The sequence below is a fragment of the Ctenocephalides felis genome, unplaced genomic scaffold (genome assembly GCF_003426905.1).
Source record: "Ctenocephalides felis isolate EL2017-DRISC unplaced genomic scaffold, ASM342690v1 CF-g0.4_SCAFFOLD_01020, whole genome shotgun sequence".
Classification (NCBI taxonomy): domain Eukaryota; kingdom Metazoa; phylum Arthropoda; class Insecta; order Siphonaptera; family Pulicidae; genus Ctenocephalides; species Ctenocephalides felis.
Genome location: NW_020537174.1, coordinates 4,851 through 18,725, shown reverse-complemented (window position 1 = coordinate 18,725; position 13,875 = coordinate 4,851). Strand labels below are relative to the sequence as shown.

The window sequence follows — 13,875 nt, the reverse complement described above, 5'->3', positions numbered from 1 at the left end:
ACAAAATAATAATTAAACCTACAGCAGATATAAAACAATATGACAATGAAACAATCATTATAACATTATTTGTTTATATTTATAAAACATACAAAAATAATTCATATTTTAAACATACTTTCAAAAATTAATTAATAGATCTTTCAACTCCATTTTTAGAAATATCTTTTACATATTTCATTGCGCAGCCATTTGGCAAAATCCCTTATTGCATACTTTATAATTATAATTACTTTTTGTTGTGCACAACGATGTGCTTTTTGAGGATGCTTGGTCTTGCAAATGTTTTATCACATACTGTACACTTATGGGGCCGTACCCCACTGTGAACGGGCATATGAGTTCTCAAGCTACTTGCTTGTGTGAATGTCTTATCGCATATTTCACATTTGTGAGGCCGTTCTCCAGTGTGAATAAGCACATGTCTATTCAAAGTACTCACTTGAGCAAATGTCTTATTGCATGTTTCACATTTGTGAGGTCGTTCCCCAGTGTGAATGAGTTTATGTGCACTCAAGCTACTCATTTGTGTGAATGTCATATAGCATATTTCACATTTGTGAGGACGAGCCCCACTGTGAATAAGTTTATGTGATCTCAAGGCAAACATTGTTCTGAATGTCTTATCGCATAATTCACATTTGTGAGGACGAGCCCCACTGTGAGTGAGTTTATGTGCTATCAAGGCAGCCATTTGCGTGAATGTCTTATCGCATATTTCACATTTGTGAGGACGAACCCCGCTGTGAATGAGTTTATGTGCTCTCAAGGCACCCATTGTTCTGAATGTCTTATCGCATAATTCACATTTGTGAGGATGAACCCCACTGTGAATAAGTTTATGTGCTATCAAGGCAGCCATTTGCGTGAATGTCTTATCGCATATTTCACATTTGTGAGGACGCACCCCACTGTGAATAAGTTGATGTGCTCTCAAAACACCCATTTGTCTGAATGTCTTATTGCATATTTCACATTCGTAAGGACGTTCTCCAGTGTGAATAAGCATATGCTCTTTCAAGTAACTTGGATAGTAGAAACTCTTATTACAAACTTTACATTTATGTGGTCTCTGTGTACTCTTACTTTGTTTTTGATTATCAGATAATTTATTCAATGTTGAATCTGTCTTTCCATTACAAACACAAACGTGTTGATCAAAATCAAATTTTACAGCAAATGCTTTATTGCAAATTGTGCACACAAAAGGCTTTTCATCTGCATGAATTTTCAGATGTATATCTAAGGCACTTGAATCCGGAAAAGTATCTAAACAAAATGGACAATCATGACTATGTACCAGTATATGCTGTTCTAAATCATGCTGCCCTGTAAATGATTCATTACATATATCGCATTCATAATGAGATGCTTCATAGGATTCCTGTTTGACTTCATCTTCTATTGTTATATCGGAATTCATGAATTTCTGCAGACATGTTTCATCATCTCCAGGCTCTTCTTTTATTTCACATTTAATGTCTTCAATTGGAAATTCTGGTGGTTCGGTTTTAACTTCCAGAATGGAATCAGATAGAGAAACAGCCATTGGTTATCTGAAATTTTATTTAATATTTGTAATTAGCAGTGATTATGGTATAAAAACAATGCATTTTCATCTAAGATGATCAAAGTAAACAGAAACCAGGCACCTCTGCCTGACTGAGATATGAAAATAATGTATATATATAAATAAATAAATATAAATAAAAAAAAATACTAAGTATGAAAATTTCATAACCTCAAAACGAGCATCTACTTTTGCAGAGCGCACGTAGATATGTACTCGTATTAAAACACACTAAGATTTATTTAATATGTCAACTACAACTGATTTTAGTATTCAAAATCAAGTATTAATTAATATTTATAAAAAAAACACGTACCTGCACAAATTTAACCAAACATTTGAACAGTCAAACATTCAGTACACAATAATATTGACGTCGTTACAAAATAAATATAATATTTGAAGCTGTAATTGAAAATAATGCACAAATAATATATTTACTTATTAAATTGTGTAATTTTGTTATAATATAATAATATTTAATAAAATAAATAATTTATAAGAAACTGTCAGCCATTTTATTTAAACTCGCTGTCACCTGTCAAACTTGTTATGAATCTAACTTCAGACTTCATTTTTCGTCTCGAATTAAATCTGGCAACCCTATCAAATTTGACAGTTGACAGTTTGAATTCCGTACAAATCCCAAACGCCAAATTCTAAACAAATTTAAACAATTAAACTACCGTCTTTTACACCTGCAAAAATATTTATATATGTAATAAAACTGTAATAAAAATTATATGAATTTTCTATATTTATTGCTAAAGATTGAAATATCAAATTCAAAGTCGTTTTATTCAAAACTTTTATACAGGAATGTAAAAAAGTGTTTCCTAGGAAATGTTGTAAATTTTATCTAGTTTCACCCTATCTAACTGAAAAGGGGTAGTTCTATATGAAATTTTTGAGTTATGTGACAAAAACCAAAAGAATGTCCCGAATCATGAAATATCAAATTCAAAGTCGTTTCATTCAAAACTTTTATATCGGACTGTATATAACTGTTCCGCCGTTTTATTTTCAATATTTTCAAAGATGTGATTTGAGTGTATAAATCGATATATAAACGTAAATAAAACATTTTACACTCACTTCAATCTCGTCAAAAAGTCAGGGATATATATCCAAGGATTCAAACATAAATATACATATATATAAATGTATATATTCATTTTCCTTAAATACCGTGGCCATATATAAATTTATAATCGTGTATGAATCAATATATACATTTATATATCCAATTTCTATACAAACTGAGACAGTTACTATATATATAATTATGTATAAATCAATATATACATTTATATATTCAATTCCCATACAAACTGAGACAGTTAGTGTATATATAATCATGTATAAATCAATATATACATTTATATATCCAATTCCCATACAAACTGAGATAGTTAGTGTATATATAATCATGTATAAATCAATATATACATTTATACATCCAATTCCCATACAAACTGAGACAGTTAGTGTATATATAATCATGTATAAATTAATATATACATTTATATATCCAATTCCCATACAAACTGAGACAGTTAGTGTATATATAATCATGTATAAATCAATATATACATTTATATATCCAATTCCCATACAAACTGAGATAGTTAGTGTATATATAATCATGTATAAATCAATATATACATTTATACATCCAATTCCCATACAAACTGAGACAGTTAGTGTATATATAATCATGTATAAATTAATATATACATTTATATATCCAATTCCCATACAAACTGAGACAGTTAGTGTATATATAATCATGTATAAATCAATATATACATTTATATATCCAATTTCCATACAAACTAAGGCAGTTAGGCCATATATAATCATGTATAAATCAATATATACATTTATATATCCAATTCCCATACAAACTGAGATAGTTAGTGTATATATAATCGTGTATAAATTAATATATACATTTATATATCCAATTTCCATACAAACTGAGATAGTTAGTGTATATATAATCATGTATAAATCAATATATACATTTATATATCCAATTTCCATACAAACTAAGGCAGTTAGGCCATATATAATCATGTATAAATCAATATATACATTTATATATCCAATTCCCATACAAACTGAGATAGTTAGTGTATATATAATCATGTATAAATCAATATGTACATTTATATATCCGATTCTCGTACAAACTAAGGCAGTTGGGCCATATATAATCATGTATAAATCGATATATACATTTATATATCCAAATCCCATACAAACTGAGACAGCTAGTATATATATAATCATGTATGAATCAATATATACATTTATATATCCATTTCCCATACAAACTGAGACAGCTAGTTTATATATAATCATGTATAAATCAATATATACATTTATATATCCAATTCCCATACAAACTGAGACAGTTAGTGTATATATAATCATGTATAAATCAATATATACATTTATCTATCCAATTTCCATACAAACTGAGATAGTTAGTGTATATATAATCATGTATAAATCGATATAATATACATTTATATATCCAGTTCCCATACAAACTGAGACAGTTAGTGTATATATAATCATGTATAAATCAATATATACATTTATCTATCCAATTTCCATACAAACTAAGGCAGTAGGCCATATATAATCATGTATAAATCGATATAATATACATTTATATATCCAGTTCCCATATAAACTGGGCCAGCTAGTATATTTATATAACTGTGAAACGTTCGGCGCCGGTGGCGTCATCTAACACAGAACCATATGAACCCGGTAGTCACTACGTAGTTCCTCACGATTTGGGAACAATTTTACATAGAGGCGCTGCATGCAATCTTCTTAGAAAAATTGGAATCTTAGTGGATTCCCATTGGATTGCTTTATACGATATTAGATATACAAATTCAAAGTCGTTTTATTCAAAACTTTTATATCGGAGTGTATAAAAGTGTTCCCTAGGAAATGTTGTAAATTTTATCTAGTTTCACCCTGTCTAACTGAAAAAGGGTGGTTCCATATGACATTTTTGAGTTATGTTACAAAAACCAAAAAAAGTCCCGATTTTTCTATTTATTGCTTAAGAATGAAATATCCAATTCAAGGTCGTTTTATTCAAAATATTTTTCAAAATATTTCTATAGGAGTGTATATAACTGTTGATATGGATTTGTAGTAAATTTCATCTATTTTTACCCTATCTAATTGAAAAAGAGTGTTTTCATATAAACTTTGTGAGTAATTTGACAACTTTTTTAACAAAGTGTTGGTCATTTTATATAGTCAAATATTCAAAGATAAGTTCCTGGTAAGCTAATAAAAATAAAGTGCCTAGTGAAAAGTTTTTGGGTTATTTGAAGAAATGTAAAAAATGTCCTTAATTTTCTACAGCAAACATTCGAACAATAAAAAATTAATTTTGAAGTCGTCTTATTCAAAACTTTTATATGGGAGTATATAAGATTGTTTATATGGATTTGTACTACATTTTATGTACACAACACAAAACCGATTTCAAACTCTATTTATTCGTAATATTTACATGGTAATGTATAAGATTGTTTATACGGATTAAAGATAAGGTATATTTTATCTAGTTTCTGCTGTACTAATAAAAAATGTTATTTACGATGAAAAAACGTCGAGATATTTGAAGAAATGTAGAAAAATGACTCAAATTTTCTATTGCACCTATCAAAAGATCGATTTCAATGTTGTTTTATCCAAAACTTTCATATCGAAGTGTTTATAACCGTTTATAAGAACATGTAGTAAATTTTATCTAGTTTCTTCTGAGCAAATAAGAAAGGAGTACCCGGTACAAAATATTTGAGTTATTCAAAAAAATATAGAATAATGTCCCGAATTTTCTATGGCAATTATCAAAAAACCGATTTCAAAGCCAATTTATTTAAAACTTTTATATAAGGTTGTCAAATATGTCCCTTCCGCCTTTTTGTATTATAAACCAAGAGCAAAAAAGCGGAAGGGAGATATTTGACAACCTAATATTAGAGTGTACATAACTGTTTATATGAAAATGTAGTAAATTGTATCTAGTTTCTGCTAAGTTAATAAAAATAGAGTGCTTAGTGCAAAAGTTTTGCATAATTTAACAAAATGTAAAAAAGTGACCCGGATATTCTGTTTTAAACATGTACAAAACACTAAACCAATTTAATAAAAATGTTTCCTAGGAAACGTTGTAAATTTTATCTAGTTTCACCATATCTAACTTAAAAAGGATGCTTTAATATAATATTCGTGAGTTATTTGACCAAAAAAAAGTTCCAAATTCTCTATTTATAGCTAAAGAATGAAATATCGAATTCAAAAAAGTTTTGTTTAAAACTTTTATATCGTGAAGAAAATAAATCCAATGTATATACTATATATGGAGAAAATATGCACAATTTCATTGTTAACAAATCTTCCATACACACCACACACTTTCCTCAAATTTTCTTTAACAAAATATCATTTTTTCCACACAATGGTCCGGAATTTCCCTTACATTTCCTTCTCTATATTTATTGCTAGAGAATGAAATATCGAATTCAAAGTCGTTTTGTTTAAAACTTTTATATCGGAGTGTATAAAAGTGTTTCCTAGGAAATGTTGTAAATTTTATCTAGTTTCACTTAAAAATGATACTTTCATATAATATTCGTGAGTTATTTGACAAAAACCAAAAAAAAATATCTCCCGAATTTTCTATATTTATTGCTTAAGAATGAAATATCGAATTCAAAGTTTTGTTCATATCGTGAAGAAAATGAATCCAATATATATACTATATATGGAGAAAATATGCACAATTTCATTGTTAACAAATCTTCCATACACACCACACACATTCCTCAAATTTTCTTTAACAAAACATCATTTTTTCCACACAATGGTGCGGAGTATCCCTTACATTTCCCTCTCTCTTATTAGTACTGCGCATGGCGCACAAGATGATGCCGACTGCATAATAAAACATTACAAACAGTTCACTCTCAATCTTTTAACTAAAAACACCGACAAATGTTAATAAAATAACAACAAATTATTAAAATGCTATTAACAATTTAATAATAAACATTTTGGTGTTAGTTTTGTAGTTTAAAATAATTAAATTTGTGTTTGAATTTGAGAAAAAAGTGATTTTTGACAAGTTGAGGTTAGGAGAGTTGTCACTTCTTAAGGATCTGGGTATGTTTTTGGGATTTTTTTATTTTTTGCTGGTTTTGTTGTATTTTTGATTTAATATGTTTAATTGTAATTGTAATTTTTTAATGTAATATTGTAGGTTTAATGGTTTATTTTAGGAGATTTTCATGTAAATCCTTACATGTGCATACTTATGTATGCATATATATATATATATATGTATATATATATAATTTTTTTTTTCAATAATTTTTTTCTGTACAAATTTGTCGAATATTCTAAATAAATTCGACAAACTATTTAAAAGTTACAAGAAAAATGATTAAGATATGTTTACTCCTTGATATGTTAGTCTTTCGGCCAATGTAGCTGTAATGTAACATCTACGTAGCTTTTATGTAACAGTAACGAAACATCAATGTTGAACAAATGTCGGTGTGCAATAAAAATAAAATAAAACAGAAATATTTAAATTGCAATAATCTAGGAAGCAAATTAAATAAATTTAAGTTTTATATAAGTATTTTGTGAATTTTAGATCTAATTACTTAATTTTTCCACCAAAATATGCAAAATTTTGTATTTACTAATTTTTACATATAATAAGGTATAACATACTAAATTTTTAGCTTGTAATATATATAGTGTTGTTTAAAAAAAATTTAGAAACCAAGTTTGATTAAATTTGATCAATTATTAGGCTAGTGCATACTGACTTTCAAAGTCTAATTACTCGTTTTATTTAATAAAATATTTATTTTTTGTATTTTATATATTCAATACACATATCAGAGAATGACATGGTAAAATTTCAGATTTTTTGCACAAAACCTACCTTTTAAAAAAATTCCTCGATTATTGCAATTTAAATATATAAAACTTATATTTATTTAATTTGCTTCCCAGATTATTGCAATTTAAATATATCTATTTTATTTTATATTTATTTCACACAGACATTTGTTCAACATCGATGTTTCGTTACTGTTACATAAAAGATACGTAAAAGTTACATTGATCGAAAGACTCACTTGTCAGAGTAAACAGATTTTTCTTGTAACTTTTAAATAGTTTGTCCAATTTATTTAGAATATTCGACAAGTTTGTACAGAAAGAAATTCTTTAAAATATTGTCTAACATTATAATGCCCTACAGCAACTCGGTGTACTTTAAAATTGCATTCGAAATGAAAGTATATATAAATCACTTTTCCTGAGCTTGTTTAACAAAATTCTTGTTCAATTTTTTTTTAAAGTTCGGTTTAAGCTGAAAATCTGAAATTTTACCATGTCCTTCTTTGATATGTGTATTAAATAAAAAAAATACAAAAAATAAATATTTCATTTAGTAAAACGTATAATTATTCCTAAAATCAAATACGAGTCAACCACTGATTGATCAATTTCTATTACAATTTTTATTTAGACAATCTATGTAAAAGAAAAATTATTTTAAAATGTAATTTTATAAAATTTTGTTCGATATTTTGTCAAGTTTAATTTTTAAATTAGACAAGTTCTCAGAATTGCAATTGCAATACATAATATGCACTTTGCAACATCAATAGATTTTATTATATTATCGACAGTTGCAAATTGCGGTTTAAAATTTATTACCCATGAAATTATTTATTTCTTAATAACGAGAAAATACAAAAAAGGCTTCAAGCAAGACATTTTCTTTCAAAAATTTGCACAACAAATACTTTTTCATAAACAAAAATAATAATTTCTCATACATACAATCACGCACTTATTTTGCGGTATCCATTACCATCTTTAAAGAAATTTCTAATTTCTAATTTGTAATTCTTTTACCATAATGTACCTACATCTTATTTTATTCTTATGCAATAATAATTATTTAATAATGGAACAATAAGAAAAAATTTGAGAGATTCTTTCGCAACAAAAGTGAATGGAACATTTAGGAAACAAAAAATGATGTTCGTTTTTTTTTTGGGAAGAAGATAATTATGGCGATTATCGGTTTAGATAAATTGTAATGTAATAATTGTAATTTATGGGTTCAGACAGAACCGGATTTAGAATAATACAGTCTAAATCCGGTTCTAAAAATGGTAAAAGATACTTTTGAAGAAGAGCATTTTGTCCATTACCATTTTTCGTGCAATTTTTCGCCGAAAAATATGCAATATTTTGCATTCATTATAATATTTTTTATAAATTATTTCATGTGGTTTTACAAAGTCGTCTGTTGTGTTTTATGCATTTATAACGACTTTTACACACATTTGTGCCACAACAACTAATTCATTGTGTTTCTTGATTATCAAAAGTGCGTAGGAGTACTTAACATCCTTTTTAAACAACGACATAAATATTACATAGATTGTTTAAAATGCTAATCTTAATAAAATATTAATATATATTTATGTTTATCAACGACTTTTCTATTCAAAAACCCTTCAAATTTTGGATTTACACTGCCAAAAGTCTATTTTTTTAGATATAATAAAGTAATAAAAGTATAGTATTAGTAAACATAATTTTTATCAAATTTTATTTAAGGACATGAGAATTTTTTTGTACTAAAATATTTTAAATTTAAACAGCTACAAATCTCTCTAACACTATTTTAACATAAATCTAATATTTAGCATTTTTTTTAATACTACACAGCAAAAAGTCTACATTTTAGATGTCTCACCAATCAAACGTCATTTTTATCAAATTCTACTTAGAGACATAAGAATTTTTTTGTACTAAAATATTTTAAATTTAAACAGCTACAAATCTCTCTAACACTATTTCACTAAAAATCTAATATTTTTTCAAGTATTTCATAAAATCCGTGATTTTTTTGAGTTCCAAGAAACGCAAATGATTTTTTGTTACGTAATTTTTCTTTCTAATTAATAATGTTGCTGTCAGTTTTATTCATTACAAGTTTTTTTTGCAATTAGTTATTAATACTAAAGTTGTGTAATTTATTGATTTTTGTTCCAGAAAGTTTAAAGTTGGAAAAAACTTGTTAGTAAGGAAGCTAATAGAAATTTTGTGTATGTTTTAAATATTTTTTTTCATAAGTACTTAAATTTTTGTAAATTTATTTGTATGTTGTTTGTTAATGAGTATGCTTAATTATTATATACAAAATTATATTTAAAAAATACTAATTAGCACTAAAAATTGCTTGCGCACGCCCATAGCTCAATGCCGTAGGTCCAAATTGGGATAATTATTGTTTTATATAAAACGAGTTTGTTTTCATAGCACATATTTGAATTTCTGCCAAATATCCAATAAATTGCGCTAGTATTCTGAAATTTTAATATAATATAATTTAAAGTATGTACTAAATTAGTGAATTAAAAAATATTCATATTTTATTAAATAAAACAAGAAATTAGGCCTCAAAGTCATAGAACACATACGTACTCCTATTAAATTATAAGGGAATTATTTCTAATTTTTTTTAGTTAGTACAGTTTGTGCTAAAGTGCTGAAATTTTAGTATGTCATACTTTGATATGTGTACTAAATAAATAAAATAAAATAAGATAATAAATTTTTACATAAAACGCGTAAGTAGACTTAAAAGGACTAAAGTGTTAGACTAAAAATGAAAATTTTTGATCAAACAAAAAAAATGTTTCAAGCTTTTCTTTAATTTTCATTCAATCAATATTTTTCCTTCAATATCAACGAATAAATTTTAAAATGAAAATTACATGTTTTATTACCATAACTGTAAAGTAGCAATAAATTAGCAACAATTGCAATAAATTTATTGCCTCAAGAAAACTTTGACAAAGTGTTATTGAAAGGTGATAAATTTCTAAATTTATTTCCTATAATTATTTGTACATTTATGTATGTTAATTTGTACATTATGTGTATGTTAAATTTGTAATTAAATTTTTTCATTATGTGTATGTTAATTACTAATTTAATTGCTAATTTGCTAGTAATTTATTTATTTATTCATAATCGATAATAATACTTGTATATATACTTCGAGGTTCTGAGAGAAGGATTTTTTTGTCTTGGAAAAAATCTTATAAAAATGTTTTGGTTATAGATAAGTTTATAGTTTGTTTGAGAATTTTGTTGTAAATTTTATTAGCTACAACTTTTGTAATGAATATTTTTTAATATTTCAAATAATTATGGAGATTTTTAATAAAGGGGAAAATGTACTGTGATTGTGTAAATTTTCGTATCGAGTGCAAAATTTGTTCTAAAGTGAGGACTTATTTTATATATTGTGTGATGTATACATTTATATATTGTATGATATATATATATATATATATATATATATTTATATATATACATACATATATATATATATATATATATATATATATAGTGTTCATCATGAGAAAAAAAACGAAGATACCTTTCTCCATGGTCTTGATTGTGTATTTCTTGATAGTTATATTACATAAATACCGTGGAAAAACTTTTAATAAATGTTTATGGAATACGTATAAATTTAAAAGATATTTTGCAAATTTTTCTATAAATATTTTTTTCTAGCTTAATTTGTTTTTGAGATATTAACGCAATTATTAGTATTTTTCGAATTGTTGGAAGGATTACTGAGTGTTCAAAGTGCTGTAACAACATCATGGTGACAGATAGGTTTATATAATGTTCCAAAGATATTTTCAAAATTTTATTAGCTACAATTTGTCTAATATTATATTTATCTAACTAGATTAAATCTTGAGATATTTAATTAAATATGCAGCATGCACCGTTTGGGTATCGAATCATCATCATTTGACTTTACGGCTTGTTAAAAAATTATATCTCCACAATTGTAACAGGTTTATATAATGTTCCAAAGATATTTTGGAAATTTTATGAGCTACAATTTTGTCTAATATAATATTTATCCAATTTGATTAATTCTTGAGATATTTAATAAAATGTGAAAGCTGCACCGTTTGGGTATCGAATCAGCAGCATTTGGCTCTCGCGATTGATAAAAAAAATTTATCTTCACAACTGTAATAGATATATTTATATAATGTTCTAAAAATATTTTGGAAATTTAATTAGCTACAATTTTGTCAAATATTATAATTATCTAACTCGATTATTTTTTTAGATATTTGATAAAATGTGAAGCCTGCACCGTTTGGGTATCGAATCAGTATCATTTGACTCGCGCGATTGATAAAAAAATTATATCTCCACAAATATAATAGATAGGTTTATATAATGTTCCAAAGATATTTTCAAAATTTTATTAGCTACAATTTTCTCTAATATTATTATTATCTTACTTGATTAAATCTCGAGATATTTGATAAAATGTGAAGCATGCACCGTTTGGGTTTCGAATCAGCATCATTTGACTCGCGCGACTGACAAAAAAATTATATCTCTACAATTATAAAAGATATGTTTATATAATGTTCTAAAAATATTTTCAAAATTTTATCAGCTACAATTTTGTCTAATATTATATTTATCTAACTCGATTAATTTTTGAGATATTTGATAAAATGTGAAGCCTGCACCGTTTGGGTATCGGATCAGCATCATTTGACTCGTGCGACTTACAAAAAAATTATATCTCCACAATTGTAATAGATAGGTTTATATAATGTTCCAAAGATATTTTGGAAATTTTATTAGCTACAATTTTGTCTAATATTATATTTATCTAACTCGATTAATTTTTGAAATATTTAACAAAATGTGAAGCCTGCACTGTTTGAGTTTCGTATCAGAATCATTTGACTCGCGCGACAAAAAAAATTATATCTCCACAATTATAACAGATATATTTATATAATGTTCTAAAAATATTTTAAAAATTTTATCAGCTACAATTTTGTCTAATATTATATTTATCTAGCTTGATTAATTTTTGAGATATTTAATAAAATCTGAAAGCTGCACCATTTGGGTATCCAATCAGCATCATTTGACTCGCGCGACTTACAAAAAATTATATCTCCACAATTGTAATAGATAGGTTTATATAATGTTCCAAAGATATTTTGGAAATTTTATTAGCTACAATTTTGTCTAATTTATCTAACTTGATTAATTCTTGAGATATTTAATTAAATTTGAAGCCTGCACCGTTTGGGTATCGAATAAGCATCATTTGACTCGCGCGACAAAAAAAATTATATCTCCACAATTATGATAGATAGGTTTATATAATGTTCTGAAAATATTTTCAAAATTGTATCAGCACCAATTTTTTCTAAAAGTATTTTTATCTAGCTTCAGTAATTTTCGAGGTATTTAATTTAATTTAAAATTTTGCTCCATTGAACGCTATTGTATTTTCAAACAGTCGTCACATCATTATTGTAACATTTACGTTGCACAACTTTTACCACGTGTTTTCGAACTTTTATATTTTTTATCATGTGTAATGTGTAATTCTATAAATAATTTTGTTTTTGTTATATTTAAAATACAATTTCATATCTCTCATATAGATCATATCTCGTTTCTGAGATGATTCTAGACTCTCGTAGAGTATGAGAGGTCACAAGTTGACTGACACACATATCCGACCCCATTTTTTAGAGCATTGGTGGCCAAAGAATTATTAAAAATTTGGAAAATAATCATCAGTAATTCTTGTACACTTAATATTTTTTTGGCTTGGGAAATCGAGTTATTTGTAGCTACAAAATAGTACTTTGTCTTCATATCAATTAGTTGGTTTGACTTTGTTAAATATGTCGAGAATTATTTGATTTAGGTGAAAACGTTTGTAGAGAACTTTTTACATAATGAAATTTACAAGATTTTTTGTAAATATACTATAAGTGTATATGTGACTATATTATTGCTACAGCTCTTTGAACACGAGCTAGTTTTTTATTCTATTGCAACGTAACCTTTGGTACAATTTTTCACTTTCCTTTAAATATCTCAAAAATACTTGTTTCAGAAAAAAGTATACACAAAACTTATAGCTTATGAAATGTACAAAATATTTTGTTAATATAGTATGAATCTATCTATCACCAAAATGAAGCTATAATTTTTCAAAAATCTCACTAAGCCACGAAATATAAAATAATTTACTTTATTATTGAAGCCCCTTGTAGAGCTTTTCTTGACATAACTGCTAATGTAATGAAATCCATAATTTATTACCAATGTGGCCCTGTAATTTATCCTTTTTCTATCAC

General features: G+C 26.2%; 1 protein-coding gene across 1 annotated transcript; it reads right to left on the bottom strand.

The window, feature by feature from the left end:
* Nucleotides 1-229: 229 nt before the first annotated feature.
* LOC113365452 (zinc finger protein 98-like) lies at nucleotides 230-2,028 on the bottom strand. Its single transcript, XM_026607010.1, has 2 exons — nucleotides 1,887-2,028; nucleotides 230-1,556 (listed from the first exon to the last, which is right to left on the bottom strand). Exon 2 carries the CDS (start codon nucleotides 1,547-1,549, stop codon nucleotides 230-232), a length of 1,320 nt encoding a protein of 439 aa, XP_026462795.1. The 5' UTR covers nucleotides 1,550-1,556; nucleotides 1,887-2,028.
* Nucleotides 2,029-13,875: the final 11,847 nt, after the last annotated feature.

Bases quoted from the DNA above. Each gene is read 5' to 3' on its own strand.
- LOC113365452 (XM_026607010.1), bottom strand. From the start codon at position 1,549: ATGGCTGTTTCTCTATCTGATTCCATTCTGGAAGTTAAAACCGAACCA.